The following is a 27,055-nucleotide window of genomic DNA, read 5'->3' on the forward strand; positions in this document are numbered from 1 at the left end:
ATAATGTTGCAATAAACACAGGAGCATATCCATCCTTTTGAATTAGTATTCTCATATTTTTTGGGGAACTACCAACTAGTATGATTACTGTATCATAAGGTTGCTCTATTTTTAACTTTCTGAGGAACCTCCATGCTGTTTACAACAGGACTGCATCAGTTTGCATTCCCACCAACAGGGGCATGAGGGTTCCATTTTCTCCACATTCTCCCCAACACATGTTGTTTCTTGGGTTGCTGATTTTAGCCATTCTGACAGGTGTGAGGTGATAGCTCAGTGTGGTTTTGACTTGTATTTCCCTGATGATTAAGTGATGTGGATCATCTTTTCATGTGCCTGTTGGCCATCTGGATGTCTTCTCTGGAGAAATGTCTGCTTATGTCTTTCATCCATTTTTTAATTGGATTTTTTGGTTTTTGGCTCTTGAGCTGTATCAGCTCTTTCTATCATTTGGATTCTAACCCTTCATCAGATATGTCATTTGCAAATATCTTCTCCCATTCAGTAGGTTGCCTTTTAGTATTCTAGATTGCTTCCTTTGCTGTGCAGAAACTTTTATTTCGATGTAGTCCCAACAGTTTATTTTTGCTTTTATTTCCCTTGCCTCAGGAGACATACCTAGAAAAATGTTGCTATGGCCAACATCAGAAATTACTTCATGTGTTCTTTTCTAGAATTTTTATGGTTGCAGGTTTCACATTTAGGTTTTTTTCCATTTTGAGTTTACTTTTGTGTATGGTGAAAGACAGTGGTCTAGTTTCAGCCTTTTGCATGTTGTTGTCCAGTCTTCCCAACATTGTTTGTTTTTGTTGAAAAGACTGTTCCCCCCCCACCAGTGTATATTCATTCCTCTGACAAATTCATTTGACAAATGAGGAATGAACATGATTTGCATTTTTAGCAACTTCCTACTGATGCTGCTACTCCACTGTCCATAGTTCGAGAGCCAGTGTCTGATGGGAACAAAACAATTGTTTTGTACCGTACTCTGGATGCCCCGTGTGGGATTAGCCCCCGTTATATTAAGCTCTTCTGGTCAATAAACGACATGTGGCATGTCCTTCCCTACATTACAAAGAACAATGACCAGGTTACACATATGTGTGCAGATAGAAAGATACATCTGTATGAGTAAGATATATGCAATAAATACAAGTTTACTCTCGCAAACTCTTAACATAAGGATATTTAAGAATTTTATCTTTCATATGTAGAACAGTTGTGAAAAATCAATTCTCTCTCATATACAGTAAACAAACACATTCGTGGTGTTTGATAATTGAGCAGAATTTCAAAAAAAGAAACACGGAAATCTTAAGTAAAATACATTTTGTTCTCATGTATATCTTGTGCTATCACACTTTATCACTGTTTGATTTATAATTTGTCTTACCCAAGTTAATTATCATCATCTTATTTAATTGTCTTCATTCAAAAGGAGAACAAAGGTAAAAACAAGACGAGAAATTACAAAGAAAAAAAAGTAATCTGAGTAGAGAAATACAGAAAAGGATATTTAAAAGGAAAGCATTTCTAGAGGTCCTGATTCAAAGAGTGTTAAGTCTCCCCATAGGCTAAAAAAGGAAGAGGGAAAAACCAGTTGATCTTTCTAGACTCAAGTGCTTCTGTATTACAGTTATACCATTTCTTCTCTGGACAATTCTCTAACTGAACCATTTAAACTACTTGGTGGATTTTTACCAACATTTCAATATGACAAGCTGGTGAAGATCAATCCTTCATTAATTCCTGGCTTTAAAAAACTGCTTGAAAGGTAGAGATCCATAACAATGTAAACTGGCCTTAAGCCTAGGCTCAAATACTGCTTTGTAAAAGTTTTGCACATAAACTCCCCAGATTAGTTGGGATTGGCATTTCTTACTAAAATATATGAAAAATTCACTCTTGTGATCAATGCAAGTAAATTAAGGAGCTAAAACAAACTGTAATAGGTGTCATGATGATACAATTCTCTCTGGGGAAAAAAATTATTCATAGGTAGCTTTAAAAAATGTTCAAAGACAAATGAAAATCTTATTTATCAAATAACAGCTAGAACTTAACATGTGCATTAAAATAGTTCCCCTTGGCGGAAGACATCAGACCATCTAAGCAGATCCAGAATCGACTGACTCTTAACCACTACCACCTTGTCCTAAGCCATCATGTCACTCTGGATTGCATAACCTCCTAACGGGTCTCCATACTTCAGTCCTTGACCTACAGGGTATTCCCAACATAGCAGTCAGAATGATTCTATTAAAATGGAAGTCAGTGCCCATCATTCTACAGCTGACCTAGGGAAGGTGACTGTCCTTATACTGGACTATACAGCCCAATAGAGTCAGCAGGGTGTTCTTCCCGCAATCTCTTACCCCATTCTCTGACTTCATCTCCTTTGTCTCCCTCGACACTCCCTCTTGGTCACTTATTCCATGTACACTGGCCTCGTGTTGTCTAACACACTGGAGGAATAAAGACTCCTGGTATAGAGTAGTTTATTTGCCACTCCCTCCACCTGGAGTGCTCTTCCCCCAGCTATCACAGTGGCTCACTCTCTTACTTCTTGGCACACTGTGGGGATTTAGTCACTACACATTCACTAACAGGACTGAATTACCTAGATCCCCATGTGGCTATTTCCTTCAGCTGCAAGAACAAGACTTCAGCCAGCATAGGTCACCGGGTGCTTGCCTATTCACATCCTCTCACCTTAGAGTGATTTTACGCACAGCTGCGATAAATGGCCACATGCTGGGTATTGCAAAATTTTCAAGGTGGCCATTCATGGTGAGGTCTCTATGAACAGTGCCTCCGGAATATAAGCAACATGGCAGCCCTGGTTTAGATCTCGCAGTGTCCCTTGGAATATGACAAATAATCCAGACATCAATCATGCCCTCAAAGATACCTTAATTGTAAACAGTCCAAACTATGCGATTTGGTTAGAATCTATTATATACTATTGTACTGTGGAATAAATTCAATGGTCTGGGAAAAGGAAGAAACTATAGATTAACGTATCCAACCCAAGAAATGTATACTGTGCTTAATACACATAAGATGTAGTGATACTTGAGGCAGAGGAGGGGGAGGATGAATGCAACACTTATCCTTGAATCAGTTCCATCTTTTAGCAGAGAAAAGAGGAGGTTATGGAGATAGTTTAAGCACAAAACAGTTATAAACTTGAGGAGATGCAAGGTCTCACAGGCTAAGTGCATCATATCTGGATGGAGATAAATGTTTGTTTGGTTTTGCACAACTTATAATTAAAATTGAAAATACATAGAGTAAACTAAACTTCTTCAAAGATTCAGATGATTGGAGCAGGGAAAGGGCTTGGAAGATGGAAGTATCTGGGCTGATTTTGGTGGTATCTATGGGTAACGAGACAGGTGGATCAGGTAGAACAGAAGCAAGCCCTTTATGGAGTGTTTCCGTTAAGGAAGGTGAATAACACACTACTGATGAGACAGGGTAGGGAATAATGCAATGCTCAGGATTTAGACCCCCTGTCCAAAGGAGATGCTGCTGAAGAGGTTGTCAATGTGTGCTAATTAGACCTGGGAGAATTAAAATGTGGAGGAGAATCATCTCTTTTGCTTCTCTGAAGGGAGGCTTGTTGAATGTCCCTCTGAGAATCCCTTGCATTTTTAGGTATGTTCTTAATCCTTTTTTTTTTTTTAAAGATTTTATTTATTTATTTTTGAGATAGAGTGCACAAGAGAGAGCATGAGGGAGGGGAGGGGCAGGGAGAGAGGGAGAAGCAGGCTCCAGACTGAGCAGGGAGTGGCTTGATCCCTGTACCCTGGGATCATAACCTGAGCCGAAGACAGTCGCTTAACCAACTGTGCCACCCAAGCACACCTTCTTTTTCTTTTTTAAAGTAATCTCTATGCCCAACATGAGACGTGAACTTATGAGCTTGAGATCAAGAGTCATATGCTCTACCAACTGAGCCAGCCAGGCACCCCTGCTCTTACTCTTTAAAACCAGTCTCTCTCAGGGCACCTGGGTGGCTCAGTCAGTTCAACAGCTAAGCATTTGACTCTTGATTTAGGCTCAGGTCATGATTTCAGGCTCATGAGATAGAGCCTTGTTCAAGGCTCTGGATGACACTGTCTCTCTCCTCCCTTTGCCCCTACCCCCTGCTCTCATGCACGCATCTTCTCTCTCAAATAAGTAAATCCTTAAAAAAATATATAAAACCAATCTCTCTTCCCTTCCCTTCTATTAGTTTTGTTGCTTTGTGTTTTTGTGCTCTTGGCAGCTTGATTTAATAACAGCTCTGGTTTATTGAGACAAACCCAATGTGATAAATGTGTAGTAGTTACTGGCCAAGAAAACAGGTCGGCCAGATGAACAGGGAAATGATGCCCAGGAGAGCAATCCAGACTGCTCACTTTGAGGTTGGGAGGGCCCAGATCTGTCCCTATGTGAACAAGAGACCAAAAATTTGCCCTGAAATGGACAGTTGGCAAGGAAGGTGTCTACTGCAAAGGAGATTAGAGGAACAGCAGGCCAGGGCTCTGTGCTCAAGCAGAAAGGAGGTCAGGAAGGCTAGGGATGCTTTACTGCATTTATTTCTCCCCTGAATCTTTCCAAAAGGGTTATGAGATGCCAGAAAAACCATTGAGGGAGTTAGAAGACTGTCAGATGGAGAGCGGGAAGTAGAGGGAGGCAAAGAGGACAAGAGGCGGGCTGGTGAGGAAGTAAAGAGAAGGCATTAGGGAAAGAAAGAGTGGGGGAGGGGCAAAGAGAGAGAAGCAGCACACCCCACTACAGTAAGTAATACATAGATTTAATAGCGATCAAGTGCACCATAGAAAGGAAAACAAGGTCATGCTAGGTTTCAAACAATCTGAAGAGTTTCACCACCTAGAGACGAAGGGCAAGACCTAATCAAATGAGGTTGGGACCTAATCAAAGATACAGAGATGAGTAGTGTCATTTCTTAGGCAAGGGCAATGCAAGGAAAGAGACATGACAGACGTGAGGGCTTAAACACGGGGAAAGTCGGTAAGGAAGGGAGTGTGCCTCTGAGACGAACTTGGGGTGGTAATGAGAATGCGGGGAGGTGGTCCCAAGAGCCAGATGCTCACATCCTCTTCCTCAGAGGACCTCCACGTCTTCTCCTTGCCCTCCCACACCATCTCAACGGGCTCTTCTGAGGTATTCATTTACAGACATGTCACTGAGGCACAGAAGAGTTAATGACAGGGTAGCAAACTTCAGTAACAATTGTTTTCAATTAAGTGGAAGGCAGAACATAAACAAGAATCTCAAAGTGCATTCAATTGCTAAATCAAATAGCTAAGACTGGAAAAACAGTATCTCTCTTTTTTCCCCCCTCTCTGCCTTCCTTGCTTCCCCCCCCACCCCCCCCCCTCTGTTCCCAATTACTTGTTACTTATAATATTCATTCCTCTTGCAAACAATTACTCCTTTTCTATCTGGATGTTGATGGAGACAGATTCCTCTTTTTCTTAAAATCTAGATCTTGTCTCCTCTTCCCCTAATTTTTGTCTCTTTTTCATATACCTTATTCAAAAATTTCTCTATACGATTTGTTCATTCTCCAAGATATTATTATAGGTTCTCTTATATTTAAAACTAGATGGCCATTGTTACAAGTTATTGAGGATCTATGACACACTAGTTATTTTATAAAATTGTAAACGAATCCCCACAACCAGAGGCATTTGCAATCATCTCCAGATTAAGAAATTGAGGAACAGAGAGGCTAGCAAAAGGTACCGCATGCTCAAGGAGTAATCAACAGGGAGGCGGGGAGAGCCTCATTCCAAAATCCACTGCACCCTCTACTCCCTAATCTAATGCTTAACTCAGTTCTTATCATCCTGCTTTTGTGGCTTCTGGTGTCCTGAACAAAGACAGAGTCAAAAGAATGCGTGTATACATAAATTGTTGCTACAGTCTGAATGTTAGTGCCTCCCCCTCCCCCACTTCCCCACTCCCAGTTCAAGTTTTGAAATCAGGAGCCCTCCTGAATGGGATTAGTGTCCTGAAGTGCTACCTTGTCCCTGCCAACCATGTGAGGGCACAGTGAGAAGACCGTTAATGGGGAAGTAGGCCTCACCAGACACTGAATCTGCCCACAGTATGATCTGGGACTTGGAGCCTCCAGAACTGTAAAAAATAAACTTCTCTTGTTCCTAAATCACTCATATAAGCTATGTTGTTACAGCAGCCCAAATGAACTAAGACTGGACTGAACTGCATCACGTAGTTACAGTTTAAAACAAAGTGGAGGGGCACCTGGGTGGCTCAGTGGGTTAAGCCTCTGCCTTCAGCTCAGCTCATGATCTCAGGGTCCTGGGATTGAGTCCCGCATCTGGCTCTCTGCTCTGCGGGGAGCCTGCTTCCTCCTCTCTCTCTGCCTGCCTCTCTGCTTACTCATGATCTCTCTCTGTCAAATAAATAAATAAATAAATCTTTAAAATAAAGTGGATTCTAGTCCTATGCAAAAACTAGAAGCAGAGATAAGAAAAGTAAAGAGTAAAACTAATTAAAGGTCAGCAAATCCTTCTCTATTCACTCTTTCATAGCAAAAATACTGATGGGCCATCTTCATGTGGGGCACTGCAGCCCGTGTGGGACTCTCCGAAGCAAGGCCACTGTGTTTATTTTCAGAATTCTTTGATTTTGAGCCACAGACTCTTCACTTTGCAAACAGGGATAACCTGCCTGTGTTATCAGAAAGAGTAAATGAGAAAATATCAGTACGCTAGGTGGGGTGAGGTCTGGTACCCTGTCTCCTCGTTCTTCCTTTCACTCCTCTTTACATGAGCTCCTCTCCCTCTCCACCCTTCATGCTCTCTTTGCGTCTTGAAGACCTCAGGCTGCCCTTCCTTCCTCAGGCTTCTAAGTACATGATTATGAGAGCTCCACGGCTTTCTCCACCACCAGTCCGCCAAAACCTCAGCCTTTGGGGGCTTTGCCACCATTGGGGACCCACCAGGCTTACATTTGATGAGAGTATACCTTTAAAAGCGCAAGGCAAACCAGAAACATATCACAGGCTGAAGAGTCAAAGGAGGTTCAAATCCTTCCTTTGCCAACTTGCTGGGCCTTCAGTATTGTCACATACACTCTTGATACCTTAAATCACATGTCTGTAAAACCGGGACAGTATTATTTCTGCACAGACCATAGCACCCACCATAATTTTTTTGGATTATTTTTGGATTACTGCAACAACAAAGGATACATAAAAACACCCAGGACTGGTGCAGAGACATAATTGTTGAGCACTGAGTTTCAATAACAGCACTAGCATTAATGAGCACAGATGTGCCCAGCACGACACCAAACGCTTTTCTTCATGTAAATTCTCAAAACGCTTAAGTCAGGTCATACCATATTACTCGAATTGATTTAATCAACCTAATATTGTGAAACATCTTATAATCATCGTATATTTTATCTTACTTTACTTTTTTTAAAAGATTTTATTTGTTGATTTATTTGATGGATAGAGATCACAAGTAGGCAGAGAGGCAGGCAGGGGTGGGGGGAAGCAGGCTCCCCGCTGAGCAGAAAGCCTGATGTGGGGCTTGACCCAGGACCCTGGGATCATGACTTGAGCCGAAGGCAGAGGCTTAACCCACTGAGCCATCCAGGTGCCCCATGTCGTATATTTTAGAATGACAGAATCAATAATATTTTTTTTTAGACTTATGATAAAATATGGTGGGTGCTATAGCCTGAATGTTTGTGTCCTCCCCAAATCCATATGCTCAAATTCTAACACCTAAATTGATGGTAATAAAAAAAAGGTGGGGGAGTGGTTCTCAACTTTCAGTGTATCTGATACATATTTTATGTATCCATGAACCTACCAACAAAGCATGTAAGCATCTCTTTATCTCCTGTATTGATTAAGAGACAATGCAGTGTAACATTCAGGAATACCTTGGTTTAAATGTTGCCCTTACTATTAACTGGCTCTGAGATCTTGGGGAATTTACCTTATAGCTTGATGACTTCACTTTCCTCAACTGCAAAATGGAGACAGTCTGGTAACCTCCCTACTTGGCTTTTGTGGGGATTAAATGAAAATTCCATGAGAATTTCTCAGGACAAAAAGGTCCTAAGTAGGGGCGCCTGGGTGGCTCAGTGGGTTAAGCCGCTGCCTTCGGCTCAGGTCATGATCTCAGGGTCCTGGGATCGAGTCCCGCATCGGGCTCTCTGCTCAGCAGCGAGCCTGCTTCCCTCTCTCTCTCTCTCTCTCTCTGCCTGCCTGTCTACTTGTGATCTCTCTCTGTCAAATAAATAAATAAAATCTTTAAAAAAAAAAAAAAGGTCTTAAGTAAATGCTTGTGTTACTGTTACATTTGATGAATTCATCATGGAAATGTGGTATTTAACAGAGAATTCAGGCAAGATGCCTTTTGCTTTTTATTCCTTTCTCATTTAATTTTTGTATCTTAAATTTTATATGTTGAGTTCAGTTAAATAATTTTTGGATAATTAGTTGTTTACTATAATTTTCTATAAACTATCTGAATGATAGTTTAAGTCACTTATTTTTTTCATATTTTATCAAGTATATATTCCTTCATAATGTACACATTAAAGAAAACATAAAATAGAAAGTAAGCCTCCCCGCCCCCACCCCCACCAAAAAAAAGGCTGCCAGAGTCCAAAAACCTAGAACAACTATTAACATATCTTGTTTGATTTTCTTTTCTTTCTTCTTCTTCTTCTTTCCTGAGAGAGTCTGTGTGTGGAGTTGGAAGGGGCAGAGGGAGAGAGAGAATCCCAAGCAGGCTCTACAACCAGCACAGAGCCTGACATTGGGCTTGATCTCATGACGCTGAGATCATGACCGAATGAAAATCAAGAGTTGGATGTTTAACTGAGTCACCCAGATGCCCCTTGTGTTGCTTTCCTGACGTTGTAGTTATTTTGTAAAATTTAATCATTCTTCATGTACAATAACATAGGCAGCTGACTCTGTTATTATATGTTCTTTATAAATTTAACTTAGGATTTTAAATATTTCATCAAATAGAAATAATACTAATGTATTTAATAATTTTTCTTTTTCAAGTATTTAGATGCTTTTCCATTTTTGCCTCTAACAAATAGTAATGCTGTGCTCCAATTACAGGCTTTTGTTGATAATCTTAAACATAGAAGAAAAATATTTTAACATATGTTTTCATGAGAATTATTGAGAATAAATGCTAGAGTACTTAAGGGAATATGTTGTTATTTGAATGTGAATCTCTTTATTTCTAATGAAATTCTGTATTTACTTATCTTTTAAAATCTGTTATATTTCCTCTTTGGGGAATTACTCGTTCATATCCCTTGGTTTTTATGTTCTGTTTTCCTTGTAGTTTTACAGCTTCTCATGTCTTAAGTAGATGGATGTTTTATCTTGTGATTTTATGGAAATTATTTCCTATCATTTAACTCTTTGTCCTTTAACTGTATTTCTTTCAGAAATACATTAATCCTTTAATTTTTCCTTTATTCTTTGCTTATAAGCTTAAAGATTCCCTTTCCTGGTTTTCCCTTTCTATTCATGATGAAGTTTTAATTCTAAAAGGCTTGCAAACATATTGCACTTAAAATGCACACAGTTATGAAGATTAAAAAGATTAAATAATATTAACCTATTAGACACATTGTAATAGCAAATTTAAAAATAAAAAATCACAGGTAAGAAATGAAATAGTTTGAAATGACATTTAGAAATATCATGTTCTAATTATGTATCTGTGAACTGTCTGTGCTCTTCTTGGAGCAATAAAGGGACACAAATACTGATATTTTAATAAAATATTTTGGTCTTAAGCATTAAACATAATTGCATCTCAATGAAATTTTGGAAAAGCTAACAAAAATGTATTTTCAAAAATGTATTTTAAATGAAGGCAATGCCATTACTTAGTTCATTATTTAATTTTTAAAAATTACTCTTGGAGTTTATGAAGTGATTAAAATATAGAATGCTACAACACAATCAACCCCAGTTCGTTGCCATCTTCTGAATAGCTTTAATTACAATAATAAAAATAACTACAGACTTCTTACCAATTCGACCTCTCACATATTTTTAACTCCCCCTTTCAGTGTTCACTAGAAAAATATCAAATACAACATTTTAACAATTTCCTCCCAGACCTATTTTTTTTTTTTTAAGCATTATTTTGTTATTTATTTGAGAGGGACAGAAAGTGAGACAATGTGTGGGAGGGGCAGAGAGAGAGGAAGAAAGAATCTCAAGCTGACTCTGTGCTGAGTGTGGAGCCTGGTGCAGGGCTTGATCTCACAACAATGTGTGGGAGGGGCAGAGAGAGAGGAAGAAAGAATCTCAAGCTGACTCTGTGCTGAGTGTGGAGCCTGGTGCAGGGCTTGATCTCACAGCCTTGAGATCAGGACCTGAGGCGAAACCAAGAGTCAGTGGTTTAACTGACTGTGCCACCCAGGCGCCCCAGGGCCTACATTTTAAAATGAAGTTTGGGACGCCTGGGTGGCTCAGTGGGTTGGGCCTCTGCCTTCAGCTCGGGTCATGATCTCAGGGTCCTGGGATCGAGTCCCACATTGGGCTCTCTGCTCGGCGGGGAGCCTGCTTCCTCCTCTCTCTCTCTGCCTGCCTCTCTGCCTACTTGTGATGTCTCTGTCAAATAAATAAGCAAAAAATAAAAAAAATAAAAAAAATAAAATGAAGTTTAAGAGCATCCTGAAGACAAACAGACTATAATATTAATAATTGAAAGTACTGGACTTAGAAGTTGGAAGAGTTGGACTTTCCAAGTTCTTTTCCCACTATGAATGTTGAAAATTTCTGACCCAGAGAATCACGTGGAAATTCTGAACTTCCATTATTTCAGTCAAATGGAGTTGAGATCTAGTCCTACCTCACAGGAATTACATAATGATTGAAAAAGATCAGGATAAATGTAGTAACACATTTTCAGGTTTCTAAAATTGAGAAGTAGAGCCAAATAATAATCTAGATAATTATAATTTTAAAAATTCTACACTTCTCTGTAGGTTCAAGAGAAAGGACGACAAAATGACTGTTCCCTTACATTAGAAATGATTTCATGGTTGCCCAGATCAGCCCTCTTCCATTACCAATGCTTGAATTCCTTCTAGCATCCTTATAAACCCACAGTTGAAAAATCTTCAATGGGCATTTATTTTATAAGCTGGTGGCTCTCATAAATTGTAATGTTCCTCCCATGGAGCCAGAACTATCTTCTCAGAGTTTCCAGCTATGGTCCTAATTCTGCCCTTGAACTATCCTCCAGACATATGCTGTGCCTTCTGCATCAAGCACTTTCTCTGCTTTATTGCTCTTCAGTGTATCCCCTCGTATTTATAATTCTTTCTGGTGATCTCCTACTATTTATTCAAATATAGTTTATGTGTAAGTTCATCAGGCATAGTTCTCCTGCTCCCCAACCCCCCAAATCAAGGCCCCTTTATATTTCTTCATAAAAGCAACTGTAATTATAATTAAATGATCATTTTTACAATGTGGCCTCCCTCACCAGTTTGGCAGCTCTACTGGAGCTTGTCTTGTTCCCTGTTGTCTCCCTACATCCAGCATGATAAATACTGAGTTGGACAAAGAGGTTCAGGACTCATCACTATACAGCTGAACCCCTGGAATGAACAACTTCACCCACAGAGTGTAACTGTAATAAAGAAAATGAGACTAAGGGCTTAACTCTTAAAAACATACGTTAGAGGTTGATAGGAGAAGAAAAAACCACCCAAGGTCTACACAAAAGTGTACTTCTCAAGAGCATTTATCACAATCTGCTTCCTTTTCCCTTTTTTGCTTTTGTCCTTAATAACTAATGAATTCCCATCTACCCAGATTTATACACAGTAGGTGTCTTATAACAAATGCACATTAACTTAAGCTGTTTCAATCTACATAAAATTTACTACTATGCACATAAAGAAAAAATTGTAATAGAATTATTCTGTTTAATAAAATAGTTTTCCTACTAATTCTTCAAAAAGAAAAATAAAAGAGAGTGACTTCTTGTCTTGACTTTTATTCTTTTGGCAGAAGCTTTCCACTGGAGCCACTGGGAAAACCATGGAGAATCCCTTGAAGTACAGACCCACATGACACATAAAGGCACCAAATTCTCATCTTTGAAATTTATAAACCAAATTCCATAAAAATTTCATATGATTTGTTCCATATGGGCATGGGATACACTGTAAGCTTGATGACACATGAATGTAACATTATACTATTACTGATACCATAGTGTGAAACCTGTTTTCTACATATTCTTTAACAGTTTTGATGATCAGTGAGAAATTGAGTATATATTAACAACAACATGAAATCTTAGTATAGAAAAACATTTTGAAAGCTCACATCAACTCTTTCACATTTTACAGATAAGGAATCTTAATACCAGAGATTACAGGTACCAGAAAGCCCTACATTTAACAAACATATTGAACCAGTTTTATAAACCTATGTAGCTTTCTTTGTTGCATGCCATCCTGAAGAAAACAAGACAATCTTGTACTCAGCCCTTTCTCAAAAACCTAAAACTGGTAGATTAAAAATACAAGTAACTGAGAGTAATTTTTAAAAAATATTTTAATTATTTTTTTGTCAGAGAGAGAGAGAGCGAGAGAGCATATGAGCACAGTGAGGGGCAGAGGGAGAAGCAGGGAGCCAGATGTGGGACTCGATCCCAAGATTGAGCTGAAGGCAGATGCTTAAACGACTACTGAGCCACCCAGGCATCCCAAATATGAGTACTTTTAAATACTGCCTTCTAATGATCATTGCAGTCAATATAAATTCTATAATTAATTCCTTTGTCTAGACCCAAATGGATGGCATTTTCAAAGTCATGTGTATTATTAACAAGCAAATCAAAAGCACATCAACATACAGGAGAGTGAATTTCCAATAGAACAAAACTCTCCCACATTGACATTTTCATGGGCATTTGCAAAAGTATTCGAAAAAAAAAAAGATAGCAAAACAACATGTATATTTTATTTAAATAAATAATTTTTTTAAGCTGAGGAAGTATTATTATTCATTCAATTGTGGGTATAAGTATCCTAAAAATATCCATAACCAGTAAGTTGATGGAGAACTGATAGGAATCATATTAGGTATCTCCTTGGACAAGAAGTAATAAAAATGCTAATGGAACAACCTTTTGGTTTATTTTGGAAACTACATTCAAGTCTAAAATGGAGAACATCTCTAACTGAGCTCAACCAACATTTATTGCACATTACTGTGTATAGGACAATATGCTAGATATTGATGTGTAAAAATGGAAATCAGGGTCTCTCCATTCTCAATTATCTTAGATATTTCTAGAGAAGATAAGTGTATTCTTTCAACAAAATATTTACATTTCCACAATCATTCCCAAGTCTAATCTATTTTCTCTTGACTAAAACATTGCAAGAGTTCCCTTAGACCTTTCCCTAATCCTGTCTTCTCCACATGGTCCCCTCCTTTGCCCTAGGAAGAAAATGCAAACTCCTTAGCTTGGTCGATAAAACCCCACAGGCTCTGCTCTGCTTTCTCTGCAGTCTCATCTCCTCCCACTTTCCAATCTGGTTCAATATGATCCAGTCATATTGGCTTTCCTTCTCTGTGTGAACACAAGCTTGTTCTTGCCTTTGGCCTTTGAACTTTGTTTCTTCAATCTGAAATGCTCTTACCTGGCTCTTCAAATAGCTAGTTCACATGTACAGATTTCAAACATTACCTTTTCACAGATGTTCTCCTTGGTGATTTGCTGTCAAGAAGCACCCCACTTCTCCCACATCACCTTCTTAAAATGACATCACACTATTTATTTCATACACAGCACTACTCACTTTCTGAAAATAGAATGGTACCTCACACCATCAGACACGTTGTATACACATTAAAGTGAATAAAAGTCCTTCCCTAAACTTTTTAAGCTGAGTTATAATTATATGCATTTGACATTCTAAAACTGCATAGAAGGACCCACTAATTGAAAATACCTACTTACCTACCTGCGTATCTGCTTGTATCTCCCCATGTTGTGAGAGAAATGGAACATATATTAGAGAAGAAAAGTCAATAGCAGCTATCAAGAGACCCAAAGGTTAGTTACTTTTAACTAACTTGGGCATGCCAATTTCATTTCTCTAGGCTTTGGTCTTTAGGCTTTATTTGTATAAGAGAGGGATTATACCAGAGCATTTTAAGGAACCTTCCAGTTCTAAAATTTAGTCATTTGAAGTAGATTTCTCCCAAATTAAATGTACATTTTTTAGAAAATAAGCGCAGTCAGACAGGAATATCAAGCACTCAGTTACGGGCTTCCTGTCCATTTGTAGGTTATTTTGTCTTAACTATCACTTCTTGATGCTTCATCCTGAGTCTTTGTCATTTCCTATTCCAGAATGGGAGAAAGTATTGAAACTATTTCATAAAATTATAGGACACTATGTACTCATTCCTCCCATTAAAAATACACGTATTTTTTAAAAGTGTATATATGCTAGAAACTTTAAAATAATCCAGGAGTGCTAAGAAGAGTCCGTTTTTACAGATACAGTTAAGGAATGCGCATTATCACTATTTTCAAATAACCTTTACAATAAAGGTTTTGTTACACTTTCTGTTAAAACTAAATCCAAAAATTTCTCACTAATGCCAACACTGGGGGAAAAAAAATCAGGAGGATGATGTCATAGAAAAAAATAATAAAACAGAAGTGGGTAAAGACAGATAATTCAGAATAATAAGGAGGCAAACTCTTAAAATGAACACAACAGTGCTTTTTTCCTTTTCCAATTCCAATGAACCAATAAGGAACTGTAAAGGAATCGACTATGAAAAACCTAAAGCATATAATAAAATTATGGGAAAAAGATTAGGGGATTATTAAGTGGAACTAGTTTAAGGTAAAGGAAGCATAGAAGGCAAGATCGGGGAAAAAAATTCTTCTTCAAAAGATGCAATAAGAAGCACTCAGGGAAAATAATCATGGACCTACTTTAATGCACAGTAGGGGTGCCCAAAATAGTATGCATGAGAAAATCTAATTTAAAATAGTTCATATGAGAAATCCTGTAAAAATAAAATAAATTCTGCAGCAAACTTAAATTAGTTGACTGCCAACCCAACATGCAATAACACTGCATCGTGAAACAAAATCTGGACTAGTTATGCAACAGCCCATGTGAAATTATAGGCTGCGTTATGCTGGAAAGATAAAGCATCATGACCCGAGTTTTATAAACATATATCCAAAATGTAAATAAACAAATGGACTTGTGGTTGGTAAAGTGCATCTTCCATTTTACTTTTTCCATTTTCCACACTGACAGCCTCTCACTGAATTTCGTTTTACCAACTGTAAAGTGTTAGAAAGAATAACTTTAAGAAGGATATTAGCTTTATTCCTTCAAGATTTAACCACCATCTATCTTTCAGTTTACTACTTGATAATAACACATCAAAGCCAAGAGCAGTCAAAAAATCATCCCCCCACCCCCACCTTGAGGGTCAGGAAAATTAAATGCTTTTTGGTTCCTTGAAAGTCATGCCAACTACAAATCTGGTAAGAATAAGTACTCTTACCCAACACCAAACCAGCTATATACTTCACCTCGCTTACCACATGACTCACTACTAATGACAGAGTGGAGTGTGACAGAATTGTTATGTAAGTTAATTCTGGGCTGATTAAGGCCAAGGCCAAGCTGAATGAGAAAGACATCTTTTACACTATGGTTTATCCTTGACCCCAGTCTCAGGTATCTAGAGGCCTGGGTACATTTCTATTTTCCACAAAGCTAGAACTTGTCGTCAAAATGCAAACCACCAAAATTTCAAAATGATAGATCAGTGAACAATACATTATCATTTACAAATATAAGAGAGCTAATATTCTGGCTCCATACCAGGCATCAGGCAAGGAGCAGGATGCTTTTCTGATGAGCCCTTATTTACACTTCACACTGGACTTGAAAGAGACAACTATGAAAATGCCTCTCCCCACTGAAGTCCTATGAAAATTACTAATGGAAAATTACTAATGGAAAATATAATGCATAGCCCTGGATAACGTGACTGCTGAGAAGCTAAGACTACAGCATGGGGCGAAATCTGGAGCAACGAAGCCCATGCCCTCTCAAAATGCTCTTTGCCGGCAAATCCTAAATCTCATACCAACATTAACAGTAAATGTGGGGGATGTGGAAAAAACTATCAACCACTCACCATAATGCATGTAACAGTTTCCTTTCGTGGGATCCAGCTCAATAGCCTTCAAGAAGAATTTTTCAGCCTCACTCTTACGACCCTTAAAAAACAGAGAAAATGGATGATTCAACAGTAGATTGTGAAGGACCGTTTACCTCCTGGGCCCAAATGAAGTAAGTAGACTCACGCCTACTTAGCAATCATGACACACATACAAGAGTGTTGTTTTTTTGTTTTAATTTTTAATCTAAACAAGGATGGTCAAGGAGAGTATGCCGAGAGACAAGACTGAAGTCAGAATCCTGGGAAACACCAAGATTAGAAGAAAAGACAGTGAGAGTGAGTTCATCAAAGAGATCAGAGAAGAGGCCAGGAAAGCAAGAGAAAAAAAGAAAAAAAAAAAAAAAAGGATTTCACAAAAACCAAAAGGATGAGATAGTTTTAAGGAATGGTGGGAAACATCATTTTCATTTTCTATTTTATTATTTCCCTTCCTTTTGTTTCCTCTTCATTTCATCTTCCTGGTAAAGAATTTGGAGCATTTTGGCTTTTGAGATGATTTTGTCCTAATGGCTAGCTTTCCATATGAAGAAGTAGGTCACAGTTTGTTGAATCTCACACAACTACTGCTTATCTTTCATGACTAAAATACTCCTAAACCAGGATTTAATCTAAAGGTAGGGCTTCTTCCTAGCTATAGTTTTAATTTTAAGTAAATGTTACCATCATCCCCAGAAGAAAATAAGCAACAAGCAGGGGGAAAGACTTGTAGGCAATAGACTGACTTTTCATGAAATAATATGATTCCTGGTAGATCCTAAAACTGTATGCTCTTTACCGTGTTATAGCTTCTGAACTGAAACAGCCTACAGAGTAACACAAAGGGGTGGCTTGAGACAGGAGAAGAGTCCCAAGAACTTTCCTGGGGCAAGCCTGCCTTGCCCTGTAAGGCTGGAATGAAGAGTTCTGCGGTCTGAGTGGCAGCAAGGCACTGGGTGGGGGACATCTCCAGAAGTCATGGTCTAGAGTGAAGAGAACTCATCTGATCTCCTTGCTCCTTCTAACTTATACACTATCTACCACAGCAACTTCAGGCAATGTTTTTCTTTCTTCAGACATTTTTTTAAACCACTGCTACAGAAATAAATCTTGCAAAGGTCATTTAAAAAATTCACTGTCCCTACATCCTTTACTCACCATTACTCTCCCCAGTAGGACCCAGCCTACATATAGTTTCTACCGTCTACAGCAGACGGCACACAACCGACATCTTCATTTCTTCTTCCATTTTACTAATTCTACTCCAGTCAAGTAACTTCTCTTTAACTCACAAGTCTTGCAAAACACCCAATGATTAAAATTTTAATTCCCTGCCGTATTTCTCATAACATTTTAACTTCAAAGGAAAGAAAGGAAAGTACAGGCAAAATATTCCCCACACATATCATACTTTCGTGAAGTTAGTAAGACTTAGCAAGAATCTTACAAAGTTAGGATTCCATAAAATAATTAAATAACTGTACTAAATCAGGCAGAGTAATGTGTAAGTTTGGCTCATAGGCTCTAGGCAGGCAGAACAGCTTCCCCATTGGTATAGCCATGTGACCCTTAGAAAATTATATCATCTTGTAGCTGTAGCGTTCTCTATTACATAATTGAAGATAGGTAGAGCACAGGGAATTTCTAGGGCAGTGAAACTCTTCTGTAGAATATAGAAATAATGGAAACATGTCATTATATATTTGTCAAAACTCATAGACAACACTAATGCAGGTTGATAATGATAGGAAAACTGTGTAGGCTCATAGGAGGGTAAGGGAGTATTTGGGAAATTGCGGCTCAATTTTTTAAAACAACATTTTATTTATTTATTTGCAGGGGGGAGTGAGACTGGGCGGTAAAGGCAGAGGGAGAGGGAGAGAGATAATTCCAAGCAGACTCTACACCAACGACAGAGAGTGACCCTATGACCCCGAGATCATAACCTGAGCTGCAATCAAGAGACTGATGCCCAACTGACTGAGCCATCCAGGTGCCCCTCAATTCTTTTTTATAAATCTAACACTGCTCTAAAAATAAAGTGTATTAACTTTAAAAAGAACATAACAATCAAATCTATTTCATAAGATCAGTAGATTACCTGAGACAAACTTAAAAAGTAGTTATTACAGTAATCTAGGTTTATAATACATGTTAACTATTACATATACACACATATAGTATGCAATAGAACACAGAATTCTGAATGTCAAAGAGTATTTTTTGTTATCTACACAGTCTCAGAAACATGTGGTCAGCCTTTAAATCACCATTAGAAAATGATGTACAAAGAACTCACAGAAGATAATTAAAGATACAAAATGAAAACTACCCTTGTAAAGTCTGTACAAATGTTATGTGCAAAGATACAAAGGGTTGTGAACCTTCTTCCACTTAAGTTTTTCAGGATAGAGAAGAAACTGGCTCATTTATCAATGTCACAGTAAACGGGGTTATAAAATGCTTGTGTGTAGTCCATTGGCAAAACAATAGTATGTAGCACTAAAAATATGCACCAGATCTCAAAGGACAGTGCTCTCTGGTTGCTCAGTGGACCAAATTATTAAAAGCAATGAGTCCCAACATCTCCTAGATGTCAAATAAACACATCAAAGGCCAGAACAATCTTTCTTGGGGTGGAGGGGAGTACAAAACCATCATGCAAAAGCCTATCTTTCTGCTTGGATCACTATTTATTTAGTCAAGTGCCAAATAATGAGGAGGAAAATCAAATCCTCACACAAGAATATAAGAAATCAAGTCAACCACATGCATAAACCCCCCACATACATATATTACTGTGTCTTAGGAAGAAAGATGGCACCTGGGAGATTAATACTATGCTTAATCCAATTTATTCTTTCAACTGTAACTATTTTTAGAAGGATGGTAGTTAAGGAAGTAGAGAAGAAAAAGTAATTTCTCAGCAGGTTTTTCTTGGTGCTTTTAGGTTTTGTCAGCATTTTCTACAAGCAAGCATCATGGAGTACTTACTAGTTGTACAAACTCCTTGCATGTAGCACCATTACTCATTTCATATACTGGCTGATGTCTGAGCATGTGGGGTGGTTCAGAAAACCAAGTAAAAGGCACTGTGGTCAGCTGTGACAAATAAGGGAAATGTGAGTTGGGAGGCTCAGTTTCTACCACCATCTCTGTGACTTGTTTATGTGCCTGTTCCTTTGTTTTTGTTGGTTAAAAATTATTTACTGAAGGCCTACTCTTTCCCCTGTATAGCTCTAAGTAGCAGGGATGGAACTGTGAACAACACAGCGTGCTTGGCCTTGAGTCCTTAGTTGCAAGAAACACATAACGAACACATAACCCAATAAGCAGGGGAATTAGTTACAGAGCACTGTGGGCAAACAATTTCTCCAATTCTCATTGAAAGAACTGGCCCAGAGACAACAAGTCTGTGTTTGAATCTTGCTGAATCTACTTATTTAATAGTGAGAGTGACTTGGAGTATCTTTAGGAACACATTTGAGTCTATTTTTCCTCATTTGGGAATGTAAACATAATAAATACCAATTTGGAGGATTGCTTAAAAAAAATCACAAGTTGTATGGAAATAACCAGCTTCGGATTTATCATACAAAACTTGGACATTCTTTGATATTTTTTCCTTTTATCTTTTCAAAAGAATCCTTCCTTCCAACTTCAGTGCCACTATTTGGTTTTTACTTACCAAAATTTAAAAATCTTTTTCCAAATTTCATGTCATGGTAGAAAGTAAAAATTTTTAAAAAGATTTTATTTATTTGTCAGAAAGAGCGAGAGCACAAGCAGCAGACAGAGGAAGAAGCAGGCTCCCTGTTGAGCAGGGAGCCCGATGTGGGACAGTATCCCAGGACCCTGGGATCATGACCTGACCTGAAGGCAGACACTTAATGGACTGAGCCACCCAGGTGTTCCTAGAAACTAAGTTTCACAATTTTTCTATAAAATGCTTCTCATTCCTGACATTTCACCCTGCCGTAAGTCAAAGCCTACTCATTTTGCCTTTAGAAGGATACAGATTTTAGACGTCCTGACCTAATAAACTTTATTTCATCATATTAATTAATTTCTTAAGTGAAACTGTTTTTAGGTTATGCTCTTGCTCAGAAATATTTTAATAGCTCCCAGTTTCCACATGTTCTGTTTAATAATCAATTTAATTTTCAAAATCTTCATCAATCTAGCTCAAATCTTCCTGGATAAATCCCCCTATCTTATCAGGCCAATTTCCTCATCTGCCTTATCCATAGCTCCTATGTCTTCCCTTAGTTATTTCTTCCAGTCTGTAATGTTGCTCATTATTTCACTTGTTCATTTGCATTTTTTGCCTCAAGCCTTAACTAAACACTCAATTTTCTATAAGGCTTTCTGTGATGGGTGCAACTGCTAATAATTTCCTTTTTCTCTTAATTGTGATGATATGATTACTTTTAAGAGTCCTTACTAACATGCTAATTATATGACTTGAACTCTAAGATACTAGACCAAGTCCCTTCATATATAAAGTGCTTAGAGAGCAGATATTTAATTTGTACAAAATTGTAATTCTAGGTAAGTATTTAGAGTTTGTACATGACCATTCAGTGTACCCACACACAAGTCAGTTAAAACAGCAAAAACCGGGGCGCCTGGGTGGCTCAGTGGGTTGGGCCGCTGCCTTCGGCTCAGGTCATGATCTCGGGGTCCTGGGATCGAGTCCCGCATCGGGCTCTCTGCTCGGCAGGGAGCCTGCTTCCCTCTCTCTCTCTCTGCCTGCCTCTCTATCTACTTGTGATCTCTCTCTATCAAATAAGTAAATAATCTTTAAAAAAAAAAAAAAAAACAGCAAAAACACAGTATCCCGGAAAAAGGAGCAGTTGACAATGCAGATGATTAAGAAGTCAAGGACATAAAACAGCTAGAGAAATTCTTGGCATAGTCCTAGATCAGACACTGTGCAGTGAGTATAGTGTCAGTATGGAAAATTAAACAATTTGACTGTGAGCAGCACAGTGCGCTCTGGGAGCAGCGGCTGTAGGATCAGGAGAGTGAGCAGAATGAGAAGAGAGAACCGACATTTCCCTGGGCAAGGGCGGCATCCATACCCAGGGATTAGGGCTTTGCGAGTATCCATGTCCCTATATTATATTTACATTAGTATATTACTTGTAACACGATACTGAGATTAAAAACGTAGACACAAGATAGCATTATTTAAATTCATGGAAAAATCATCCATAGGACTAGGTCTTGTCAGGTCCTCCCTCTCCTGACTGGCAGCAAGCAAACCTACACATGTTAGGTAAATAGTGAGTAAAGCTTATAAAGCCTGTTCCACGGTGTGGGAGTCACTTTCAGCTTATTTTGTTTCCTAATTACACTGGATGCTACCATCACTGTTCAGAAACTGGTGCCTACCCACATGGGTGTACAAGGCAAGCAGCACCTCTCTGATGCCTGAGTAACACTGCTCCCCACTACAAAATATACAAATACATATTTTTTCATTTATTTATTTATATATATTATTGGGGGGGGCAGAGGGACAGGGAAAGAGAGAAGGCTCCGTGTCCAGTGCAGAGCCCAACATGGGGCTCGATCCCACAACCCTGAGATCATGACCTGAGCCCAAACCAAGAATGGACACTGATTCTCCTGAGCTACCCAGTGCCCCATACATAAATATTTTTATCCAAAAATACATACACTCCCACAAATATTCTTAACTCTCACTTAGAGCACTCAGGAATACTAAGTATGAGAGAGAGTTACACTGGGGATGCCTGGGTGACTCAGTCAGTTAAGTCTACCTTCGACTCAGGTCATGATCTCAGGATCCTGGGATCGAGCCCCACATAGGGCTCCCTGCTGAGCAGGGAGTCTGCTTCTCCCTCTGCCCCTCACCCCACTCCTACTCTCTCTCTCTCTCGCTCTTTCTCAAATGAATAAATAAAATCTTTAAAAAAGAGAGAAGTACCCTATTGGGCTTTAGCCTGAATTGTTATAGTTGAAAAAGTAAACCATACCACAAATTTTGTATATACGTTTTAGTAATAAATAAGCCATTATATCAACCACCCCCTATAAAGTGTCTTAATCCTATAGCTCAGAATTTACTGAATGACACCAGAAAACACCAAGATTTGACATTATTGCATTGCATTTGATATATATATAAAAATATATTTACATATATAAAATATATTTACATATATAAATTATATAAATATATCAACTTATGTATATATTTCTTAAATTTATATATTTATACATGAATGTAATTAGTGTATTAATCTTATGAACTAAATTGCTCCCATAAGACTTTACCTGTCCTTCAACAGTCATCCAAGTATTGTGTAAATAAAACCAGTCATAAAAGAATTAGGCTATCACTTTTGTTTTTATAGAACTTAACAGCTTATAGTTACTCCTTAGTTATTTAGTTCACATGCTCACATGTTTTCAGTCAAGTGCAGAGCTGTGAACAAAGTAGTAATTTCTCCACTTTACATCTGAAAACTTAACATGAACTATTGTCTATAAAACCATAAAAACAGTTCCTCAGGACAAGTCTAATTTGCAACCAAATATTTATACTGTAATCAGGGACTACCTGTGTCTTCAGTGTTGGTTGGAGTCCCAATTAGGATAACTAGACAATTTCCCCTCAGTGTCCCTGGTCCTTATTTAGAGGCTGCTAAGTTTAATATAGTAGCCTTCTGCAGTTGTGTACCCACAGGCTACTTCTGGACATGTTAGCATTTACTCTTGGAGCATGTCTGACAATTATGAATGGTGGTCATTTTTCACAACCAACGAAATTCACATCTTCATTTCACACACAAGTGTCTGTCTGCAGGGACAACACATAAGAAAGGGAAGCAGCCATACAACAGGTCCAAAATCTTAACTATAGCTTGGTAAATGTGTTGTTTAAACATGGATTGTGGTTTAATGAGTGCAAAAGGAAGAACAAGCAACTAAAACTATACTCTTGAAAAATTAATTTGTAAAGACCACCACTTACCAATGGAAAGGGCATTATTTGATAGTCTATTTTAACATCACCGTGTTTATGTATGAAGTGCCTTGAGGAAATAAAGGTGTTTCCTTCTCAAAAGACCAAAAAAAAAAATCATTTAAAAAAGCCTAATAATTCAACTAATTTTTACAAACCAAGATGATTTATATCAAACCATTTAATTCTCATTCCCCTCTAGTTATTATATATTATCAACCAACGCTAACTTGAATTATAGGCAAAGTAGAAGGATAGGACAGTGGTAACTTTAGTGATGAAATATTTCATCTCCATACCACTAAAATAGTCTTTCCCTATTGAGGTGATAAGAAACAATTTAATTTGGAATCACTGGAAGATAGATGGTTGATGAATTGGATACAGGTAGAACATGAAAACAGGAATCAAAGATAAGTCGACATCTGTGGCTTGTGGCATCTAGGTGAAGGCAGGTTCACTTATTCAAATGGGAAAGAGTTAAGTGTTGGTAGGAAGGTAAACACACAGTGGAGTAATCAAGTTCCATTTGATTAAGATGTTAGGGCCAGAGAGTATGGAGAACTAATTTAGTTCTCTAGATAGGAGGCCACAGACCAAGCACTGGCAGGGAGAAAGAACAGTAGATACCTGGTACCTTGCTTTATAAGAAAGTAAAAGGAGGGGCACCTGGGTGGCTCAGTGGGTTAAAGCCTCTGCCTTCAGCTCAGGTCATGATCCCAGGGTGCTGGGATCAAGCCCCACATCGGGCTTTCTGCTCAGTGGGGAGCCTGCTTCTCCCTCTCTCTCTGCCTGCCTCTCTGCCCTCTGTGATCTCTGTCTGTCAAATAAACGGATAAAATCTTTAAAAAAAAAAAAAAAAAGAAAGTAAAAAGAGAAAACTTGCAAGAATGCCAAGAAGGGAGGGGAGAAAAAAAAAGAAAAACAAAACAAAAAGAGTTTTTATATTATAATGTTTTCAATAACAGAGAAAATACATATCTTACAATAACTTTAACTTGCCTTTCATAAATATTTAAAATAATAATTCAAAAATTCTAAATTATATGTTGCTTTCTACACTGCTTTGACATTATGAGTAAAAAAGTTAGATTTTAGGGGCACCTGGGTGGCTCAGTGGGTTAAAGCCTCTGCCTTTGGTTCAGGTCATGATCCCAGGGTACTGGGATCAACCCCTGCATCAGGCTCTCTGCTCTGCAGGGAGCCTGTTCCCCCACCCCTACCCCACCCCCGCCCCGCCTGCCTCTTTGCCTACTTGTGATATCTGTCAAATAAATAAATAAAATCTTTGAAAAAAAAAGTTAATTTTAGGGTGTAAATACAAACCGCTAATTTCTAAAATATTATATAACTGAAGGTGTTTAGCTTCAGATTTCCTGTTATACTACAAGTGTTCATTTCCTTTCTACATCTGTTCACTTGTACATTTTCCCTTCAAGCTTAAAGAGGTCATCCACACATACTGTAATAACATTTCAGTGGGAGATAATTAATTTGATAGGATACATCCACATCCCAAGCTCCATCTGGACAAATTGCTTGGCTTGTTACACTGCCTTGTTATACTATGCTCAATGTCAAGTTAAAATCAACATATTACCATAATTCTTCTCCATCCATAATAGTTTATAAGAATAATATTCAGATATTTTATTAAAATGTCTGATGAAGTGGTGGTAAAGTAAAAAATTTTGTTTGAATCAAATTTATAATTACACTACAGATAAATGTCCTGTAATATTTTACCTTACTAAACATTTTACTTTAATAAAATTTTACTTTAATAAAACTATGCCAGTCATTTTTGGGGGCACCTGGGTGGCATAGTCAGTTAAGCATCTGACTCTTGGTTTTGGCTCAGGTTGTGATCTCATGGTTGTGAGATGGAGCCCTGCATTGGGTCCACACTCAGTGGAGAGTCTGTCTGGAATTCTCTCCCTTTACCTCTGCCCCCTCCTCTTTGTCTCAAATAAATAAATCTTAAACAAAATAAATTATGTCAATCACTTTAAAATATTAATATTGACTATTTTATTATTATTTTATTAACATATAATGTATTATTTGCCCCAGGGTTACAGGTCTGTGAGTCGTCAGGCTTACACACTTCACAGCACTCACCACAGTGCATACCCTTCCCAATGTCCATAATCCAGCCACCCTATCTTTGGCCCCCAACCCCCCAGCAACCATCAGTTTGTTTTGTGAGATTAAGAGCTCCTTATGGGGGAAGCCTGGGTGGCTCAGTTGGTTAAGCAGCTGCCTTCGGCTCAGTCATGATCCCGGCGTCCTAGGATCGAGTCCCACATGGGGCTCCTTGCTGGGCGGGGAGCCTGCTTCTCCCCTCTGCCTCTGCCTGCCACTCTTTCTGCCTGTGCTCACTCTCTCTGACAAATAAATAAATAAAATCTTAAAAAAAAAAAAAAAAAAAGAGTCCCTTATGGTTTGTCTCCCACCTGATCCCATCTTGTTTCATTTTTTTCCTTCCCTACCCCCCAAAGCTCCCACACTGCCTCTCAAATTCCTCATATCAGGGAGATCATATGATAAAAATTGGTTATTTTTAGATGTTAAGAGTAATGCATATAACTTATCTTTAAATCACAAACAGAAAAATATCTGTTTTTTATTAAAATAACGAACTTTTAGCAATTCCTTAAATTTAGTCACTGGGTTTCTTAATTCAACAAATATTTATTGGGTACCTATCATGTACCTATCATTGTGTTATGCACCAGGATGAAAATGGTGAATAAAGATATAACCTCTGCCAAAAATAAGGGCTATGGAATTTCAGTTAGAACAGCTGATCCAACCAAGCTGAGTACCTGGAAGGAAAAGTTTTTAAAGGGAACTGCTGCTTGCTTTAAAAATCTGAAAGGTGTGTATGATTAACGAGTTGAAGGGGAGAAAAAGTATTCTAAGCTGAGACACAGCAAAGGTAAACTCTCTGGGGCAGGAACACAAACTCACTGTATAGAGCCCAGAGGGAGACAGAGAAAGGATGGGCCATTTGAAAATGCAAGGACAGTAAAGCACACCTGGCTTATGGGTTCTAAGCAGCAAGCTGTCATTATCTGGTCTGTTACTATCACTCTGAGGGCAGCATGGCTAATGGGTTGGAATAGGATCAGAAGGCATGGGGGCAGATTAGTTGAGGTTTTTAAAAAAACAGTGATGGGGTTGCTCATGGAGATAAAGAATACTGGACAGACATGAGGGATATTTAGAAACTACAGATAAAAACTACCCAACGGATAGCAAAGGGAGAGGGTATGATGAGGGGATGGAGGTAACAAAATGACCTCTAGGATCCTGACTGTGAAATCGACGGGAAAAAAAAAAAAAGAAAAAAGCATATAAATAATGGAGGAAGAAGACGAGGGAAAGGAAGTAAGACTAGTTTTGAAAATTGTAAAGATCGAGGTACCTTTGGAACATATGAGATGCCACGAATGCAGTTTGTTAATAAGGCTGAATCAAAAGGCTGGAGGTAGAGTAAAATAGTATTTCAGGAAAATAGAAATAGTCAATTATGTCAAATGCTAAAAATCATCTACTGGATTTAATGACACAGAGATTACTGGTAACCTCAGTAAGGTATGTTTTTATGGAATAATAAATCCTGAAGCCAAAAGGAGGTGGGGTAAAGTTTGAGGGGTGGGGATGGGGACATGGATAATGCAAGTGTAGACAGCGCTGTCGGTATGTCTGGCTGTAAAGGAGAGGGGAAGCAACAATGTCAGTGGAAGGGGATGAGACACATGGGGTGTTCTAAAAAA

The 27,055-nt window shown here is 38.3% G+C and overlaps 1 protein-coding gene across 2 annotated transcripts in view; it reads right to left on the reverse strand.

The window, feature by feature from the left end:
* Positions 1-27,055, reverse strand: part of TMTC2 (transmembrane O-mannosyltransferase targeting cadherins 2) — a 434,663-nt gene that overhangs the window by 88,774 nt on the left and 318,834 nt on the right. For both annotated transcript variants that reach the window (XM_046013513.1, XM_046013514.1), the window contains one exon: positions 16,256-16,337. In XM_046013513.1, the coding sequence (XP_045869469.1) occupies positions 16,256-16,337 (82 nt within the window). The remainder of the gene's footprint in view (positions 1-16,255; positions 16,338-27,055) is intronic.

Source organism: Meles meles, chromosome 7 (genome assembly GCF_922984935.1).
Source record: "Meles meles chromosome 7, mMelMel3.1 paternal haplotype, whole genome shotgun sequence".
NCBI classification, from domain to species: domain Eukaryota; kingdom Metazoa; phylum Chordata; class Mammalia; order Carnivora; family Mustelidae; genus Meles; species Meles meles.